The sequence below is a fragment of the Ruditapes philippinarum genome, unplaced genomic scaffold, assembly GCF_026571515.1.
Source record: "Ruditapes philippinarum isolate M1 unplaced genomic scaffold, ASM2657151v2 ctg294_1_1_1_1, whole genome shotgun sequence".
Lineage (NCBI taxonomy): Eukaryota > Metazoa > Mollusca > Bivalvia > Venerida > Veneridae > Ruditapes > Ruditapes philippinarum.
The window spans coordinates 83,028-105,511 of NW_026860937.1; the positions used below are offsets into that span (position 1 = coordinate 83,028).

The window sequence follows — 22,484 nt, forward strand, 5'->3', positions numbered from 1 at the left end:
TGAGGTTGAACATCGCCAAATGTTTTCGTTCCGAAGTACTAAATGCTACTTATACTCTGGGTTTTATAGTACTAAATATATAATGTTCTTTATCTGTATAAAATACTTTCATCATGTTCATATTAAGTAGAATATGCCCTTGTAATTAATTTAAGATAAATTGTGGAAAAATGTTACTGTATGCAAATTAATTGATAATAAATTGATTTTTGTTAATATGCATACACCGATATATATTAGTTTTACCACATTTACCATGATGATAGATATATATATACATGTAGCCCATTAAATGCTTCCAAATGTCAAAATAGAGGGAATCCCGAGCAACTGAGGCAGATGATACAAAGACAAGCATATGTAAAACAGTCCAATACTTCAATTCAGCACAGGTCTTGTGTGTATGTGGTTCAATTACTATCAATAATTATTTATAACAATAAACAGTATCAACGAACATTATGTACGTATAGGGACTCAAATAGAAACTTGAATGGAAAATGAAATGCTGGACCTTTAAGTGCATTCCCGTTCCAAATGCGAGTTACATGGACAATTGAGCTTGGTACAAAATCGGTTGCTTCAAATTGATATGATGATTTTTTTTCATATTTTTTTCAACAAAAAAAAGAGTTTACAGTATCAACAGCACTAGTCTATATGTCTTAATGTGTTACCTTCGGTAAAAATAAAGTTATTTATTATTATTATTATTATTATTATTATTATTATTATTATTATTATTATTATTATTATTATTATTATTATTATTATTACTATTATTATTATTATTATAGTCTTGGAGATTCTGTTATAGGGAATTTGGAGCAAAGGTTCAACTTTAAATGTGACGTGGGGACGACTGTTGCTAATGTTGAAATAACTTGTAATCCATTATGAACATAAATTTTGATTTGCGCTATTCATATTGCACACGTTCTATTCAGTTGAAATAAACTATTAATAAACTTCAATGTAAACTATAAAAACACGTAATTGCAATGATTTTAATCGGTTTTGTAGTGACTCTAACTGAAAGATAAAAAGAACACATGCAAAATTTACTATACGCCATGCAAACAATGTATTACCACATTGTAAACGGAAATTGTAATTGTTTCGCTATTTAAAAATGTATTTGTCACTCGTGGCCTATTTCTGACTATTGCAGTATTACGTTTTTCATAAGCATTTCAGTAAGTTATTATTACAATCGTTTTAACATACGCTTTTCCTTTCCAAAATGAATTACACCTTCAGCTTATCAAAGGAGTTCAATACTAAATTATGTTCACTTTTTACAGTAAACTTATGCCGAACAGGTTGAATATATTTCTATACGGTTTTTATTTCTTCTCCAGTTAATAGTTTGGAGCTATAATTATTCTTCTTTGAAATTGTCATATACACACGTATGTAGACCGGTTTTATATAGTCAAACTTGTATATTGTTTACTAGAGCTAACAATGGAAAATTGTAGACTATATTTGATTGAGTATGTTTGTAGGAGAGAATACGGAAGTGGAGCATCATTTATATTAAGCACCAAGCAACGATTTAGACAGTAGTCAGATTTCAATATTGGATTGTTTTTAAATCAAATGCAGTCTTAAGAGACTAGAATTAATAACACGGTATATAATATGCAACACCAATGTTTTGTTGAGAATATGGAATTGTGAAAGGGAGAAACAATTTATAAGTAATTAAATACGAAATATGAAATGTTATAAAGTTATTATATATGTTGAGTACAATAGTGAATTCTTTTGCACGGGTACACAGCTGTACGTTAAACATATATTATAGGAGGCGTGTCAGGTAGCCACCCAATTAGCTAAATAAAGGAACGTCGGCTGTTCTACTCAGGTGTCCGCTTGTGCCTAAAATAATGCATGGAGGGGCAAATGAGGCGTTCTTCTATCAGTAAACTGGACTGGAAAAATCGCCATATGTCCTATAAAGTGTCGGTGTAACTTTGAAAAACAATCATAATCCATGGTACTTAAAATCAGAGAATTACATTATATAATGATGTAGTTTAAAATAATTTATAAAGAAAGTATATGTTTTTTCCACCGCAGTTCTGTTTTAATCTGATTTATGACAAAACAATGTCAATCAGGATAACACATTTATTCATTGTTGTATCTGAACTCCCCCACCTTATTTTCCCTTCTTCACTCTCCATGATAAATAAGTACAATGCTGAGATTTCAATTTGGCATATACATTTACATGTAACATTTAGTGATAACAAGAGGGACATGATGGCCCTGAAATCGCTCACCTGTATATAGGCCCCTGGGCCAAGGCCAATTTTAAACCAGGTGCTTTTATTTGAACAAACTTGGTAGACACCCATTAGAAGATGTTTCATGATAAATATCTAAGCTCTAGCTCTTTGCGGATTTTATAAGAAGATTTTTTAAGTTTTTACTATATACATATAGGGAAAAACAATGACCCCCTCAGGACTTCTATTTGAACAAACTTGGTAGACACTCACTAGAAGATAATTCATGCTTAGTATCTAAACTCTAGCTCTTTGGGTTTTTTATAAGAAGGTTTTTTTTAAAGTTTTTATTATACACATATACGGAAAATCAATGACCCCCGGGTCGGGGCAAATTTTGACCCCAGGGCATTTATTTGAACAAACTTGCTAGACACTGACTAGATGATGTTTCATCCCAAATATTTAAGCTCTAGCTCTTTCGGTTTTCTAAAAGAAGATATTTTAAGTTTTTTTCTTTCGGTTGCCATGGCAACCAGAGTTCTGCTTGGAATTAAATTCTTTGAACAATTTTAAAGTTGACTACTAAATGAACATTCCTGTGAAGTTTGGATGCAATTGGCTTAGCGGTTTATTAGCAGATGTCGTTTGAAGTAAAAGTTTACGAACGGACGGACGGACGCCGGACGAAAAGCGATCACAAAAGCTCACCATGTCACTTTGTGACAGGTGAACTAAAAAGCAATGCTTCAAACACCCTTTTCACAAACTGCCAAACATATACATGTACTAGTACATGTATAAAATGATTTTGAATGATCAATCCCTATTTTAAAATGCTCGCTTACTTATGTTGCACTTATTCATTATCGCTCATGTACAGACTCAATCAAACTGGATCTGCAATTTTCATATAATTTTGTTGTGATTAATGCTTCCGAGGGATCACTTTAATTGTTTCCAGATTTTGATACTTCACAACAGGTAAAAAGTTGCCCCGTACTTCACTTCAGTGTTGTTATATATTTTCTGGTCCTTCGGGATCATTGATGTCAGCTAAGTGTTGAGAATTGAGTACCACTCAAGCCTGTGCTTGGGGTGAGGGATGTTGCACTTATTCATTATCCCTCATGTACAGACTCAATCAAACCGATTGTAATTTAATTTTGTTGTGATTAATGCTTCCGAGGGATCACTTTGTTTCCAGATTTTTTTACATGTTTAACATTAATAGTAGAATGCCTAAAAATTCATGCTAATTGTATTGAAATTTAACAACGAAAGTATTTGTCAAATAAACGGACAGAAGCTAGCCTAATTCACCCACACAGAAAAAAATAACCACGGTAATGCAATAAAATATGCAGGTACCATTAGTATTATGCGTGGTAGAATTATTAGTTATGACCCTTAAAAATTGTGGATTTCGTCATAAAATTTGCGTAATACAACTAAGTTGTCACATGTGTGAATATTTATACATTTCTAAACCTTTGACATGTATACAAATGTACATACACGTACATTTGTATTTTCTTATGCTCGATTTTATCACAGATTTTACGGATGTTCATAAATGCGTGCTCCTTTGTCAATGGCTTTAAATGTTGAAAACTATTCTTAAAATTTGTTTTTAAAAATGAATTACGTGCAGCGTTCAGTTGCTGACCGTGTAAAAAAACGCGCCACGTGCTTTCTTCAATTTAACGGGCACTTGTCAATGTTTACAGAGGGCGCTACGCGGAAGCGTATTGTACACTACTGTACATCAATGATCAGTCAGTTGTTACGATCATGGCGAAAGGCCATGGACTGGACTTAAAAACCGTCAGTTTATTATGGATTTTAATTGTGATTTTAGCAGAATCTAGCTGTTCATCATCGCATACATGTAAGTTAATATGCTTGATTTTGAAAGACAAATTTTCGGCGCTTTTTCACACTGATTTCATTGAATGAACTTTTTGTTTACATTGACACCGACTGAGTCAGAAATTTTGTCCAATTACTTTTATTGCCGACTAAACTCCTTTGTTTGAATCAGAATGTTCAGCGTTTATATTATAAATGAATTTCCTACTATTGTTTTATTCTTGTATTTTACTATAGGCATAGCATTTTTGATATTTCATATAATTTGCAACATTCATTTGTTTCTGCAATATGATAACTTTCTTCTTCAAGCCTAATGAAATTGAAATAAATACAGTACATGTTCAATTATTATAAATCAGAATTAGTCACTTTGCACCCCTTAGCCAGAGATACGGTATCTTCCAAAGCCATTAAAACTGTTTATTTTTAAAGGGACTCCCCTGAGGTTTGACGGGACTGGAAATATTTTTTTGAGATTATTACTCTATTTGATGTAGATCTATACTTATAACTTATGTGCAAAATTTCAGATCATTAGCTCATTCTGTTTTTCCAAAATAATAATTATAATAGTGAAAAATGACCCAAAATTGAAAAGCGTTTAAACGCTTTTCACTCAAATCGAACAGAGAATAGCACAAACATACGATTTTCAATGTATTTCCTGTATGTTTCTTAGTTATATTTTATTTATATTTCTGTTTTAATAGCTCGTGTTGATCTATGTGAAAAATGAAAATTTTATGTTTTAGGCTTATTAACCTCAGTGGAGTTCCTTTAAGGCAATGAATAGAAAAAAAAATATTTATATAATTATAATTGATTAATCATTAGAAACATTTAATTTTAAACCTCAATAAACATGATTGTATTTATTTTGTATACTGTTAAATGTCAGTTAGTAATCTGGCACCATTTTATTAATAAAATAAAACAGAACATTGTTTGTTTAAAGTACAACAGTGAAAAATGATTACAAGAAGCCATGATTTTAATAGTCTACAGTGTGATAGAGGGTATACATGTACAATGTACCTTGTATTATTTTGTATTATCGTCAAATGTCATAATTTTAAGTAGACACAGACTCATTAAAACCAAATGTTGATGCCAGATATTCTGTTCCCTGTTTTATCATAATGTTATGGTATCAATTAATGTGTCCCTGTAGGCCAATCTGATCTTTGTTTTTATCCTATGTACAAACAATAAACTAATCCCGAAGCTATTGAAATGACTGAGTGGCGTGTCAATTGGGGACTTATATCTATTGAACTGTGACACCTGTGAAACAAATATCAATATTTACAAATACCCTTACCCTTACAACACAAACTTTTTCCCCCTTTTTTTTGGGATGTGTTACTTAATTCAAATTATTCAATGCTATTTAAGACCTGAAAATACCGTACAGTTTTATTAAATTTGAAAAAAGGGAAAAACGTATTCATGATACTAGAGACCAATGTTCAATTATGAATATTTATTTATTCTGCCTATTCATTACTTTTTAACCAGTTAACTGTTAATTTATTACAAAAGAATGATTGATGTGTTATTGATTTTAAATTAATTTCAATTAACAATTAATTGATTTTTTTTTGCTGCAAACCACAGCCACCTAAAGTAATTTTTAAAAAATGCTATAATTAGTGACAAATTTATACAAGTCATTAAAATATAATTTATAGATTTAGTTAATGTGTTTTTCTGTCAGCCAACTGTTTCTTCATATTACACCAGTACTGGTTTCCATATATTACACCAGTACTGGTTAAGTTCCAGAAACCAGACACAAGACTGGTTAGATCTTCAAGCTTTTAGTTTGATCGCAATGCAGCTGAAATAACTTTGCTTAAAACTAACTGACCTTTAGGCCCTTGGCTCTGCTAATATATTGGTACAATATTAAAGATGATGATTGTTCCAGTATTTTTCTTACTTGATTATTATTAATGCAAAGGAAACTTATACAAACTACAAGGCATGAATATAATCATCATGTTTTAATACATGACGCCATTCATTGGAGATTGTTTTATGGTGCTTCAATTAATTTAATTGACTTATCAAATTTTATCAGTCAATCTGGCTATCTTCTAGGCCCAGTCTATTTAATATGGGTAATAAACATGTAGACATTATCTTTTATTGCTTGTAATTGGCAATAATATTAGGGTTATAGGTGTCATTTATGACCCCCCTCAGGTTGTTTAAGGTCAGTCTTCGTAACCTTACCACCAAAAGAAAACATTGCGGTATTGACCATTTTGTGACCACTCAAGTTTCAAGTTTTAAATAAATACACTCTTGACCATGTGAACCTTGTCAGAAACCACTTCTCTTTGTGTACATGACTTTTTTTTTAATATATCTGTTATCTACAACAGTATTGTACATGAGACTTAAAGCACAAATAAATTTATCCTTCTGTAGAAAGGGAAACATTAGTTAAATAATGTTTAAATAATTGTTTGAAAGCAAGTTAGATGCTTAAATTATCAAGTGATAACTGGAGTGCTGAATGCAAAATTATTTGTCATAAAAGTAACAAAATTTAAATGAAGTAGTATTTTGACTTCCATACAAAATACCAAATCATTATTACTGTACTTATTGCCAAAAGGAACAAATGCAAAAGATGGTTTAGCTACATGTAACTGACAATTTTGATGAAAAACCTTTTAGATACTATGACATAACACAAAAAAAATAAAATGGATATTAATTTAAGCATTTTTGGGGCATATTGGGCCTTTAATTGGTAAAAAAAAAATCATATGTTTTAAGTAAAGGTTTTGCCCTTATCATTCATTACTAGGAGTGCTTACTGGCAGATACAACAGTCTGTATAGGTTGAGTTGTATTTCAAGGACAGTTCAGGCTTCAAGAACAGTTTAGGCCCAGGCCTGGCTCTATACTATACTGATAAAAAAATACTCCCATTCAAATTTTGTCTCCTTAAGCTTTTTCTTTGTAATGATGAGTGGTATCGAAAAATCAAAATACAATGTCGAGATTTAATAATGACCATAATCTACAAACTAAATCAGCGATAATGTTGCATAAAAAAGCTGTTAATTGTCAGCCATTAAGTAATCGAAATGTAACTGAAACTGTAGCAATTTTCAACCTTTAACAGGATCCATAATCCAGATAACAATTTCTGAAATGGATAAAAAACACATAAAAGAGATATATTACCCGTTCTTTGGTCTTTGATGTTTTAAAAATATGATGGAAAGCTAGTCGCATTGTAGCTAAATATAATATGTCGATGATGCACAAGGTTAATGGAAAGATTAATTAAAAAGATGAGCAAATGATCTGAGCTTCAATGACGGAGAACTTCCTGTAGCTGTTTGATAGAATGTGCGTTAATACAACATCAAAAGGTCTGTTTACGCAGTATTGCTGCGGAAACACCCATTAATCTCTCGGAGGTTGCAATAGATCTCCGTGTAATATTTCTGAAGAGTATTTTTGTTTTTCCTCTGAAATCGGTTTTTGGCTATAGGTTTTTGATAGCAGAAGTAAAATAAGCATAGTTTGTTCTTTTACAATACATTTTCATAGTTTTATATTTTCAGTCTGGAAGTTCATTTTGATACCCAGTGACATGGTGTACTGACAAAAAATGTTGTTTGTATTATTGGCAGCACTGATATACATTGACAAATCATTTCAGAAATCAGTTAGAAGTCACTTAATTTTTGGAACAAAAAGATGCATATATATATCCAGATGTTCTCAGTGTTTATATGAACCATTAGTCTTGTAGAAATAGATGTATTCACAGGACCTTGGTTATACGTCAGATTTGAAACACTCTGTTTAAACTCTGCTGTTAACACCAGTAGACCAAATGCCCACTGGACCAAAGGCCAACATACTTGTAGCACTTAGGACATTGTGCATGTACCCCCAAATTTATATAGACTGTTAATCATTCAGTTTTAAATGCTCATCTGATGTTTTGTTTTTAGATCTGTCAACATTTGGACATCACAGTATTTATTTTAATTAGAGCCTACTTGGAAATTAACATCCCAATTTGTTCTTAATGTATACAACTTTCTACAAGTTTTAAATATGCAAAAAAAAACCCAACCCAGCATGTTTAAATTTCTGACTTAAAGCCTGTAATTGCTAGTTTAAATGGGTATATAGGAGTGGATTGGAAACATCTTCATGCTATGTTAAAAAGGCAATGTCTTGATAATTACCACATCTTGAACTGATTAGCTTGTCAGATAAGGAAAAGCCACTTAAATCGAGGTATCAGATAATCTAGTATCTAATCTCTTGTTTGGGTCGAAAGAGGATTACTAAGCCAGGAAGGGAGGAAGGGCCTCAGGGTTTACTATGATTTTTTTTTAATTACCCACAGTCTTATTAGCATTCTGAAGATTTTCGAGGTAATAATTGTTTGTTTTTGTATACAGATATTGCTTAAGTGGAGATGCTGTCAATTTGAAGTGTTATGTAAACTTTTGATACTATCAATTCTTTGAAATTGATTTGAGATATTTCAAGATAAACTTGTCTTCTAGATTCAGGGTAATTCGAGGCAATTAAAGAGGGTAAAAAATATTACCTGTATATCCATGCATTGTAGCCAACCAGGTTTTAAATACCATGTACCACGGGTAGCTCAAACTTGTATTTTAATAGTAATTACCTTAAAATTGAAATGGACTGCTCCATATTTAAGGCTGGGCAAATCCATTACATAAATTTAGCAGGTTGTGGGTTTAAGATATATGTACAGACTCTGCAGCATCTTGATAAGTTATGACTCAGGCAGTGGGTAACAAATCAAATACAAATTGAATTTGAAGGAGAAAAAAACACCCTCGTTTCTGGGGGAAAAACAAAGTGGCGAAAGTAAATTTAGCATTGCTTGCGGGATATAGCATTTAAGGTTTGAATTATGGAGTTTGAATAGGCACTCTTTGAGATTCCCATTTATCAAAGACAAAGTACAGAATAAATTATTCATAGTCAAGAATATTTAGTTCCAAAAAGGGCTCTTGATTTATTAAGGAAATTCGTCACCACTTTTTCTTTGTTTTCTAAATGTATGTAAAGTTACTAAGCTTCCAATCTACAAACCATTTATAGGAGCGACAAGAGTGTGATGTAAAAAGTCTTAGAATTGAATTAATTCGAGTCCATTATTATGTTACATTATTGTAGAAAATTCATGAATGGGTAGTCACTGGTTAAAAAAATTAACAGTTGGAGAGATAGAATTTGTTGTATAATTAAGTGTTAAAGGCATCAAACTCAATAGTTGTGGAGCAAGAAGCCTGATAGCCCTTCAACAACTCGTAATTATCATTATTTATTGCATATCTTAGAACCTTTAAAATACCAAATTTAAAATTACTGAGCTTTATTACCTGGTACATGTATATAAAAGTTTTCTTTAATTTAAACAAAAATTTTTCACTGAAACAGCCATGATAAATTTTAAACCCTGATAAATTGTATTGTGTGCTTTAAGTTTTGGTAACAGAATGACCTTGTATGTAATTGGAAGCTACACTAGCTACCAGTCATTATGTTGTGCATAATTTATTACCATGCTTCACATTCTGTCATCCTGAAGACTGGTTCCATTTTTCAACTTCCAAAGTTAACAGTTAATTCAGATTGGTTCAAACACAGTCTGGCATACATTAGATTACAACATTTAATGTAGTTTTAATGTTGCACTTGTATGAACTAGTAAATGGTTAAATATTTAAGTCAGTTATGTGTAGTTTTTAATGTTATAAATATATAATTATACACAAATTTTTTATTATCTGTTTAAGAAATACTCTTTCATTATGGATTGAATTAATGGATGTTCCATCTTAGCTTCTTTTTTAACGTAGGCGAGGAATGTTTATATTCTGATTATTTGAATAATAGTATTTGCAATAAAAATGAATAAATATTACTTATTACTTTTTCTTATATTTACTAAAGTCAAAATCCTGCATGTCTGTCTTTCTTTAATGGTAGTTAGCATTCTGCAAAACATTTTCGGACAGACTAAAAGCGCCACTTTGTCTGAATTTTCAAATTCAGCCATGAATTCCTGTGTTTTTGTTTCCTCATTCTAAAATATGGTTTTCCTTTACTTGAATTCATAATCAGCAATATTGTCCTTTTGATTGCATTGAAATTGAAAAGGAAAGAGATTTTCGGCAATTTGAATAATTTTTGAATATTTATTTGGTAATTATTGGAGACATATTAATGTCTTAACAATTCTTTGTGTTTTAGAATGGATGATTTTATTGGTAATTTGAAGGCTTGGAGAGCCTGTTGATTTTAACCTTTAACCTACTGAATTTGTGTATTATCTGCTTTTAAAATTGTAATCAAAGAGAATTTGAGAAAAATAAATGAAAATAAAAATCATCAAGAAACAGCAATGTGAAAGGAAAGCAACAGCATGCAGAAAATATTCATCATTCTTTGAGTGAGTTTCGTTATTCCTTGAGAGAGCTTCATATTTCTTAGAGTGAGCTTTATTATTCCTTGAGAGAGCTTTATGATTCTATTAGAGTGTGTTTCATTATTCTTTGAGAGAGCTTTATTATTCCTTGAGAGAGCTTTATAATTCTTAGAGTGAGTTTCATTTTTCTTTGAGAGAGCTTTATTATTCCTTGAGAGAGCTTCATAATTCTTAGAGTTAGTTTCATAATTCTTTGAGAGAGCTTCATATTTCATGCAGCATGGATAAAGTTAATGCATTACCTGAATTTATAAGCAGAATATGAACATTACAGGTACTGGGATGGAGGGTATACTAAAATATTGGATCTTCCTTGTATTGTGTATAATAATGCAATATGGAACTTGTTTGGAAATTTTTCATTTACTATAAATCCTCTGACCTTAATTGCCAATTAATCTTTGTACTAATCAAGGTTGTTTGGGAAGTTATGGATTTTTTTGTCTTAGAAAAGGAACAGCATAGTAATTCTGATTGATTCTATTATTGAAAACAGGTTAGTTTGGTAATTAAAGTCAATGAAATCATATAAACAATGTAGATGTTTGTTTATTTTGATGCATTCTTTTCTGTCAGATATATATATATGTATAATAAGTGTTTCTTCTTGAACAAAACTCTTTGGGACACATACATGTACACAATACAAGATCGAGTCCTGATTACAAGTAAAAAATATTCAAGCCCTGATTGAAAAACATTTTGAGGATTGTTTGATAAAAATTAAATGAATTAATTTTATAAGTTACTCTTTTTGTCAAGCAGAATTTCTTTTAGAACTTGTTGCTTTGACTTTTTTATATTGAAAATCTTAGGTTTTTGTAACCCTGCAGTTTCAATTTCAAAGCTTGACAATTTTTCACAATGTCTGTAGTGAAAGAGTTAAATCAGATAGGATTAATAATATAATTATAACATCTGAGTCGTCTGGCATAATTAAGTAGTATTTCCATTGGTTTGTTTAAAATTTCTTTTTTATTTTCTACCAATCAAATACTGCATAATTATGGCTTTTTAATATTTTTGCATTGCTACAATTACCTGAAGATGTTTTCCTAAAGTAAATTCAGTTTTGCAATCAATAATGTAAAATTGACAAGAATAAATCAGAAGTACTTATATCACAATTTAAAAGAAAAGCTAAATCTTTGTAATAAATTTTAAAAGTAAAGTTTATGCCATGAAAGAACTAAACTGCATTATGTTGCAAATGCTTTTAAATCCACAGTTGACAATAGCAGAGTTAACAGTGAAATTCCATTTGCAAATTATACGTTTTGTGTCGGCTTTTGCTGCAGCGTTTTATTACGAGATCAAGATCGTAAAAAAGTTCAGGGAACATTTATTGTACATCCTTGCTTGAAATCGTAAAAGAACACTTATTTCAGCGATTAAATCCATAAACTGCAACATGCACGGACGTTTATAGCTATCGAGCAGCCTGGAGAATGCACGAAACACGACGCTAATGGCAGAAGCATGCTGCCATTGGTGGGTTTCCTGGACGGAACATGAGTATGGTCTTGTCAGAACAAGATATCAGGTGACACCTAGTCACACTAAAACCGTGACTGCACTATCGTAAACAGTGGTTTTGGAATAAATTACATTCCAGAAAAGGATTCATGTACATGTAAGAAATTTGCGAAGACGTAGGTGGCATTGTTAAGAATGATTAAAAGTGGAAGTTATTGTACAGTGTTAACTGTGTAACTAATTAGTCATTTTCTTCTTAATAATTGATTTTGTAAGCCTAAAATTTGATATGCAATAAATGTATACACAAAGTTGAAATTCATGTTTATGACATATAACAGAGTTATAACATTATAACTTTGTAACAGAAGAATAATCACAGTTAATTAGGGATTTATTTCAAATATTTGTACTCTTCAACACTATAATAAGCTGTTGTCATAAATCATAACTCACCTGTGATAATAAGTGTTTTTTAAAGCCATAGAGAAGCTTCCTTCATTTTCCCATTGGTTGATACCACAGTATAATGCAGTCTGTATCAGCTGACCTTGACTGACATAAGAGGTTGAGTAGAAATAATTATTGAACAGAGCTTTAAGGTTTGTATGCCACATTGCATATGCAGCCATATCCCATCTTAATACCAGGTTGAAAGAAGTTGAATATTAGACTTGTAAATCTTGCTTTATTATTAACATTCCTGAAATTTGTGATGGAAAAGTGCAAATTCAAAGTTAGATGCCAGTACTTTTGAGAAGGAAACAATTTTACTATGTTCTGCACAATACAACTCATATCTCCCTGTGTGTTTTCCATGATGAAACCGATTTATCAATTTCAGTGGTTAGAAAAGAGGAAATGTTTTCTTCATTTAGATTAACAGCAAATGTCAATTCTGCAAAAAAATTACCATTATTTCATTATGTATCTGCTACTAACTTAAGAGGAACTTTGACTTTTTCAGTTGAAAATTGCAATACTTCCTCATGATTTAAAATTTACCAACTTTAGAAATTTAATTAAATTTGTATTGTTGAAAGGCTGTGCAGATGTAAAAAGGTCAAGGTCATAATGTCATTGGATATTAGTTTTGCTGTTTCCTTTTGAGAGTGATCTCCCCTGCGGGCTCTTATCTGTTATGTTGTTATGTTGTAAACATATTTTTATACCCCCCGCACAACGAAGTTGTAAGGGGGCTATACTGGAATCAGATTGTCTGTCCGGACGTCTCCCCGTCCGTCGTTTTTCCTTGTCTGCCCAATAACTTAAGATTCCTTTAATCACAGGGGCCTTGACTAAAAAAAAGTTGTCCGCCCAATAACTTGAGATTCCTTTAATCCACAGTCTTCATATTTTGCATGGAGGTAAGTCGTGATTAGTAGATGACCCCTATAGATTTTGAAGTCACTGGGTCAAAGGTCAAGGTCACAGGGGCCTTGACTAAAAAAAAGCTTGGCCGCCCAATAACTTGAGATTCCTTTGATCCACAGTCTTCATATTTGGCATGGAGGTTAGTCCTGATTAGTAGATGACCCCTATTGATTTTGAGGTCACTGGGTCAAAGGTCAAGGTCACGGGTGCCTTGACTTAAAAAAAGCTGTGGTATGCGGGGGTATTCACGCCATGACAGTGGCAGTTCTAGTTATTCAAATTACACTCAGCAGTTTAAGCAGCCAAAATGACTGCATTCCTTGGCTGGCTGCTTAAGACAGGTTTTACTGTATATGTAAATAAATGGACAACCGGCTCATAGTTAAGTTGTCTTCACATTAGGTTGCTTCTCTTTTTAAAAGGGCTATTTTTCAACTTGATTTAGATAAGCTAAATTGCACAATAAAAGAAACAGAGATGTATTCTGAAGGTATTCTAAATAAATTGTTATTTACAACTTTGTTTAGTGATACTGAGGTTTAATGGCAGCACTTGATTGTATACTTGAATAATTATGATGATATTTAGGGGAGGCTAATGAAAAATGTCATAGCTAATGGGGAGTAAATAATTTCTTAACTGGCGGAGAAAGTGAACATACATTGTCCCATCTCGTAATAATGTAATCGTGGTAATGTAATTTCTGGTTAAAAATTATAAACAGCAATTATAAGCAAATGTATTAAGTAAATAATTACTCCTATTGTACAAAATAATTATATTTAGAGCCATAGGGTACAGACAAATAGTTTATTGACTCCCCAGGAAAAGGCGTTATTTTGTTGGGGCTATGTCATTATCTTTTTTGTCTCGTAAACAATTAAAAGTAGCAATATTTGTTTGACTCCTGGTCGTCAAAGTAATGAATTTTAATATCATACACCCAAACAATTCAAGTCTTGCTGAAAATGATTTATTAAATAAATTAACAACAATAATTGTTCTGAGGCTATAATTGTCATAAATATATAAATCTTGTAAACCAGTCACACAATGCATTCATCTCATTGGTTAATTTGAATTTTGAGTACCAAGTTAGCAAATCAGATGATGGAAGTATTAGACTGATTCTCTTTAAGTAAAGGCAGGTACGTATATACAACCTGGTAAAGGGTACAATAAACTTTGACAACTGAGATGTTAATTTTACATGTATGTACATATTTTGATAGTAAAACCTTCATGCCTTAGTTTTTACTAAAATTAGAAGGGCCAAACATTAACAACAACAACAAGATGCCAGATAAATCAACCATGTTGAAACTAATTCCTTTCATTTTTGATCATTATCTCCCAAAAAGTTTCAACCCATTTCCTGCTTTTTCCGCAGGTGAAATGTGCATCAATGCCGTTCAAAGGAAAGTATTTGATTTGCATGTTTTGGCATTTGCAACTAATGAGCCGTGGCCTGTAATGCTTTCTGGTTTACGTTAAATTGTTTGACAGGTTCGAAATATTAGAATAATAATGAGAGAAACTCATGCACATGTGCACATTTTCATTGTAAATACAACCATTTTTCAAGGATGATTTCTCTCAATTTTTCTTTTTTGTGCGTGTGTTTCTTGTTGTTTTTTGAGGGTTTTTTTGTTGTATATAATTATATATAAATTTTATAGATAAATTGTTTAAAGAGATCCAAAATTGATGATAGGTTAATTTGACTTTTGAAATGTCCATGGCAGTGATTTTGAAACTGTCACCTGATATCTAATTATTGTATACATGTGACATTTAGTAGTTGTTATTGGTCTTAAGACCTATACACATGTACATCAAATCAAACATTAATCTCGAAAAAAAATTCCAGTCCCATCATTTCAAAAAATCTCAGTGGAGTCCCTTTAAAAGTTTTTTATTGTTTTGGTTTTATAATATGTATCAATTAATACAATTTTGTCTTATAAATTAAAGTATATTGTGCATTAATAAGTGTTGTATAATAAAGGGAATCAATTTTAAAAGAAATTTATTTCTTTTTTTTACTTTATAGAAAGCTGGTGAACTATTTTAAATTTCTTAACCTAATTTAATGACATACAAAACCCAAAAAATTTTAGTTTGTAAAGAGCTGGGGTTAAGACAAATTATAACAAGTTAAAAATTGATTGTTTGGGCTCCTCCTTTGTCATTTTGTTAAGGGCTTTATCTCTGATGATAATCTGTAACTGCCAAAAATGTGGGCACCCAGTGGTAACTTTGTAAATTGTTTTCATGATCGCTATCATGTGAGCCATTGTTAAAATGAATGGATGACCGTGAAAAAAAGTTAATTGTGAACTTATTCAGGTTCAAATGAGCACGGCCTCGTTCAAGTCCCCGTTTGAGTAAAGCTGAGTTGTCAATGTAGATCCAATATGAATTAATATACATGTGCTTCAGGTATATACAATGTATATATAGTTTAATGATAAACTATAGTTGTATTTATTAATTTATGCTACTAAACACCAAAAAAACACACAATAATTGGAACAAGAACAGCAGCAAAAACAACAAAAATAGCAGAGGAAAAATAATTATATAACATTGAAAAAGTAGGATTCTTTTCATTTTAAAAACCCCCCCACTACTGTATAGAAATGCTGGACATGATTCAATCCTCTCTGTGGTAAGTCTGTTCAGATTCATTAATTTTGACCTTTAATCTTCAAATAGCCTTTTGATCTAGTAACCTATGTGATCAGTGCTGACACACTGATCTGTGAGCCTACCACATCAGTGCCATCTGATCATGGTTTGCATTGTACATAACAAATCATATTTTGAAATTTTCCCTATATGGTTTTATCCAGATTGAAAGATGGAAATGTCATTTTTTTAAAATATTAAGTGGGCTAAGGGTTGAATTGTAACAGAGTGTCATTTCCTGAGTTTCAATGTAGATCACGAGTTCAATTTGAAGTTCTACTTATACTCTTGAGGAGAAAGAATAATGTTTCTTGAAGAGTTGCAATCAAAAGTGAAGGCCAAAGATACATTGTAATTGCCATTTTGTAACATAAATGGAAAATCTCCAATAGTGAAGACTAACAAATAAAAATTACATTGTTATATTACATGAATGTAATTTTTATTTTTCAGTCTTTTTCCATTTTTTTCTTCAGAATATTATATATAAATATTATATGTCATGAGAAAAACAGCTAAATTTCTGTATATTGTACCAGCAACATATAGAGCTATATGATCCATTCAAGATACCATGGTATGAAAAAAAGTGGAGGAAATCTGAGATACCATAATTATTAATGGTGATCAAATGAGGCTGAAGGTTTTTTTATGGGCATCAAAATGTTGACAGTGGGCAATTTTAGAAATTGATTTTTTTTTCTGAAATGTGACTGCAGAAATGTTATAATTTCTTGGATTTATTGGAAGAGATATGACAGGTTTGCGCCAAGCCCTCTTTGTGGTTCACAATTAAGCCGCATGACCTGCCATTTGTGAATTCTGGCCCTAATGACTGCATAAATATATTAAGGATTGATTTCTTGGACATTTATGGAGTCTCCTAGTCAAATATAGCTCAGAGTGTTGTCTGCAAGAGATACATCTTTGGTCTGGTCTATTTATGTGAAGCAATGTTTATTTGATTTAACCTTTTACTTAAAATGAACTCTGTCCAACAAAACCATTCTTCAGGAAAATTTCAAAATTTTTACTTTAACTTAACAGCAAACATTTTAACAGTGCAAAGCACGGCTGTGCTGGCTGATCTTGGTTGGTCTGTAACTGGTTTCATTGGTAGTTTCATTCACTATCACCAGACTTAAAGGGTTTTAGGTATTGCAGGTTAGGTATATGAATTGTCATATGTGCAGAACACCATGCAGCAGTAAGACTTAGTCAGTGACTATAATGTTTTGCCTGGTTTGATGCTGATTGTAACACCTCTTTTAGTCATCTCTTGTTGTTCACCCAACTGGCTTATGTGGATAAATAACCTGTAATTACGAATTTCTCCACTTGTGACTCACTGAAAATAGTCAGTCAGTGCTGAGATGCAATAACCATTAGACTCAATTTTCCAGCACATCGAGGATCGAGTTGTCACAGAGAAATTTCCATTTGCATGAGGATCAAACAAGCTACCCCAGGATTACAAAACAGACAGATGCTCTCTGTATTGAGCTTAACAGTTGGACACATATGCCAGTCTAATTGTTTCAAGGGTCCAAGACATTCATTGGTTTAAAAGAAATGAAATAGCATGCATGTTATGTAATGTTTGAAAATTTGTATGTCCCATTTTCGAGAATAAAATTTGCGGAATATAAGTTTAATTTAAAAACTTGTACGAGATGACTTAACCTAATTATATAGGGTGAGAAATGTCTCTCATATATTTTGCTTTGGCTTGAAAATTATAGGCATAAAATATTTTTTTTGCAAAATTAAAGAAAATGACAACATTTTAAATGTCTGATGACATCTTCAAATTATTCAAAAGAACAGTTTTATCTCTGCATAATGTAAAGGAGGATTAAGTGAATTGTTTATTTAGCTCGAAAGACTTCATCGTATTTCTACCCTGTACGCTAAATAGGTGCTAAATTTCATAAAAGACGCTATTAAACTTATACAAATATGTTCATTCACAAATAAATCGGACAATATTTAAATTGGTTCTTAAGTGGCTGAAGTATTTACCTAGTATTATGTTACATTAATAGCTGAAGTACAATACCCGTGTACCCGTATCCGATAGACATAATGACGTTTTTTGTTATATTAATTGCGGAAAGGCGGGATAACATTTTTTGTCATCGACCAGATTACAACTTGAGAGACCTATCACTCTGGTTAGAACAATGTTTTGAAGATTCTTTATTTTCAAATCCTCGTTGTAGGCCGAGTCGTATTTTTCCGTACCATCGATTTTGAATTGAGAGGTTTGTAGTTGACGAGCATTAAATCTTGCCGTTTGACAGACTCCCTACTAGCAAATGCTGAAGTGTCGTTTCATCAGGGATCGGGACATTGACGAAACATAGCTGGCGGTCCTCGATTTGTTCCCATCTAATACACAATAAGGGCTATTGTGGGTCTCTGAACCAAACAAAGCTGGTTAAATCTTGGTGACTTTGACAGGCTGATTCACAGCTTCGTAAATTTAGCCCCTGGACAAATTGCGTTCAGAATGGTTACAGTTAAAGTAGCTAGATTTTTTTTTATAATATTAAGAAAAAATGAATGATGAAACAATGTCAAGCAAACTTAAGTAGAAAATTAATCAATCCCAAGATTGGATAGTACTTTAAAATGGGGCTGTTTTCTATTAAAACAAATTTTAATTTAATTTGCACATTTCTAAGTAATTTAATTAGTTTATGAAAATGAATGTACTTTTCAAGTAAAAAATATCTCGTAAATGTTGTATTGTTTAGGCTGTGAAATTTGCAAACTTGGAAGAAATATTTGAATTTGGTTCTTTAATACAAGTCTTAAATCATAAAAGAGTTTGGATTTTCCAACTTCTCTTTAAGTAAGGCAATAGTATTGTAGTTAAATGAAGGATTTCATTAAATTCGGTGCATGTAACCAGCTTAAAATATCATGTTTTTAACATTTCATTGTGTGGTCTATGTCGTATTTTGAGAACATAACACACTATTAGCGAAGCATTCAATATTTGTTCTGAAAATGGTCTTTATCATGCAATTGTCTTCAGTCAGACAATTTATGATTCATTTGTGTCATTTATTTTCTATGAACAATCGACCAGTATCTTAATTATACGGCTAGATCCTTATTATTCAATCTCTAAGTGTGTATGTATACTGTAAATAATTTTTGATAAAGTATTATCGTTTTTTTCTATTGGTCAAGTCTTATTTTTTTATAGTTAATGACTCACCACCTTCATGTAATCTTCCAGTATATGGTGTTTATGATGTTAGTTTCCTCATACAGTGAAAAAGTGTAAGATCTAAATCTATATAATGAATGGTCTCTAACCATGGTCAGTAACCTTAATGACCATGGTCACACCATGGTCAGAAACCATGTTTGCGGCCATTTAACATAACACGGTCAACCATGGCTAACCATGACCTGTGAGCCATGTTAGTTCATGTTATTTCATGATAAAACATGATACATTTCACCTGGGTTCTATGACTCATATGATGATGTCATGACCAGTAATCACAGTCATGACATAATACAGCGCCCCTTCAGCCGGGAACTCACGCCAGACACCAGACAGGTCAATGTGGTGGTTTACTTTGGCACCACAATGGCCAGGGATAATTGTTTTTTACCTTTCTGACTGTCTCCTCAGGTAGTAGCAAAGTGGCTGTTGGGGTCAGAGGTGGTGTCACAAGGGGCATGGTTACAGTTGACAAGGACATATGAATTGTACTTACTGTACTGTAAAATATTTTACTTCAGAGAAATATGGATTATTTGATGTACAATGTATTAATGTATATCATTATGCTATGTTTTATTTAATCACATAATTATGTACTGCAGTGCTTATGGCTATAATTATAAGCTGAAGTTTTCAAATCTATAAATAGTAACATTGCTAAATTACTACCTTGAAGAATCACTTGCTTCTTTTATAACAGAATCCAATTTCATCTGCTCTTCATCATGCATCACAAAGGGGTATTTTAGGCAGGTGTCTTGCAAAAGTTTGACAGCACTTTTCATGACTTTCTACTGACTTACTTATTACATTGAATTCAGTTTTCTTTTAAGTGCTGTAAATAGACATTCTATGAATTAAAGTTATTTGTTCTGGATGATAGTCACATAGAGTCACAAGCAGCCAGCTATTTCAAATGTGGTGATATTTCTCCACACTGAAATACAAAAGTACAAATGTACATGTTTAATGAAGAAGAATCAAATTTTTATTTGATATCTAGCTTAAATTTTAAGCTTTAATTTCAAGAAGTGGTAATATCCAACTACTGGTATAAGTCAACGAACTAGGACCTAGTATGATCTGATTTCTGCATAATAATTGTATGCTGTTAGAGTATCATAATAGAATGTTTCAAATCAAGGCTAAGAAAATCAGTTAATCAAATTGGTTTGAATAATCAAGGTTCTTGCAAAGCACTGAATATGTGTTTTTTTAAAAGATTTTGAAGATATGACATATTATTCTTAATGCTATATGTGGTGGTGAATATTTTCTGCTCTTATGTAACGTGTCAGACAATATTTGAGCAAATTTTGATTTTGAAGATATGACATATTATTCTTAATGCTATATGTGGTGGTGAATATTTTCTGCTCGTATGTAACACAGACAATATTTGAGCAAATTTTAATCTGTGGCGAGTCCATCCAAGGGGTCCAGTGGGTGGCGCAATATTCCCACTTTAAAGCATACTGTATTAGCCATATAACAAGTAGGTTCTTTATTGTTCATGTCTAAGATGTTGTTGGTGACTGCAATTTTTTATGCATCAGATTGTCATTTGATATTCAATAAACAGGGAAATCTTGAGAAGTGCTTAAAGCCAAGAATTTAAGACTTTTCATTATTTTCTTAGGACAGATTTCGTGATTTAAGCAGATTATGGCTTGGAGCAGATAAATTCAATTTGAGTAGGAATTTCAGGCACATGTCTGGCATTGATTGGGGGAGATTTTACTGTTTTTAGTGGGTGACTTTGACAAGGGGATAATTCAAGAATTAATGGACACACTTATAAAGGAAATTGATGATGGTACAAAATATGAATGTCAGACAATTTTAAAAAAAACCCCGCAGTTTCACACTTTGACAAATTATATTATATTCAATGAAAAGAGAAAATATGTCCACCTTTGTGATTACAAAATGAAGGCCAATTCTGGTAAATCACTACTGAATGTCACTGGTATTAATGGCCGCTGATTCCTTTAAGTCATGTACATAGAAAAAAGCTGTGAACAATGAATTCATGACCTTTAACCCTTAACTATATATCATATACATATATATGTAAATTGTATTATAATGCAGATGGCAGTAACATTAAAAGCAAAGTTTCCCAATGACATTATCTTTTGTTTATATGTCTATTTAAAAATAAAATTTTCCTTTTTGTCTATTTTCAGATTATATGGCTGGTCAAGACTGTGATTCAACTATTCTATTAGGAGGTGCAGTGGTGTATTCACATTATATAAACCAGTCTAAATCGTACAATAATGAAGTGAATTGTCAAATTAAGTTTAAATCTAAGAAAAGTGACTGGAAAATAATGCTACGGATGTTAGAAATGGATATTCCAGACAGACAGAAAAATGGAATATGTAATGATGCATTATATGTTTCCGATTCAGATAAAATGTATCATACTATGGTAAGTGCTTACATTTTGTATTTTAGCTATATTATAACAGAAGGACAACAGTGGCCAAGTGGTTATTGTTGCTGTTACTTCTGGTCCTTCACGATCATTGATCCAGCACATTAAGTGTTGAAGCCTGTGCAAGGGGGCATGAGATATGTTGCACTTTTCCGTTATCTCTCATGAACAGACTCAAACAAACTGAGTCTACAATTTTCATGTAATTTGGTTGTTTTGATTGCTTCTGAGGGATCTCCATTTTCTAAAAATTTTTTTTTGGGGGGGGGGGGGGCTTTTAGATTTACCCTTGTCCGTCCGTCCTTCTCTGTCCGTCCTTGCGTCCATCTGTTCTCTTTTGTGTCACACGCAACTCAAGAAGAACTTGACCTAGAGTCATGAAACTTAACAGGAATGTTGATCAGCATGTGCAGTGTTGATCAGCATGTGCAGTTGTGCACCTGGGTATTTTTGTGTGGATTTATTCAGTATTTTTAGAGTCATTGCCCTTGACTTAGTAAAATTTGCAATTTTCAACTTGTGTGGCATGTAACTCAAAAAGTATTTGACCTAGAGTCATGAAACTTTACAGGAATGTTGATCAGCATGTGTAGTTGTGCACCTGGGTATTTTCATGTGAATTTATAT

At 32.0% G+C, this 22,484-nt stretch overlaps 1 protein-coding gene across 1 annotated transcript in view; it reads left to right on the plus strand.

Moving 5' to 3' along the window:
• The first annotated feature begins 3,971 nt into the window (after nt 1–3,971).
• Nucleotides 3,972–22,484, plus strand: part of LOC132713982 (uncharacterized) — an 88,396-nt gene continuing 69,883 nt past the window's right edge. Inside the window, exons 1-2 of the mRNA XM_060696721.1 lie at nt 3,972–4,128; nt 21,604–21,851. Coding sequence (XP_060552704.1) covers nt 4,032–4,128; nt 21,604–21,851 — 345 coding nt within the window. The 5' untranslated portion in view covers nt 3,972–4,031. The remainder of the gene's footprint in view (nt 4,129–21,603; nt 21,852–22,484) is intronic.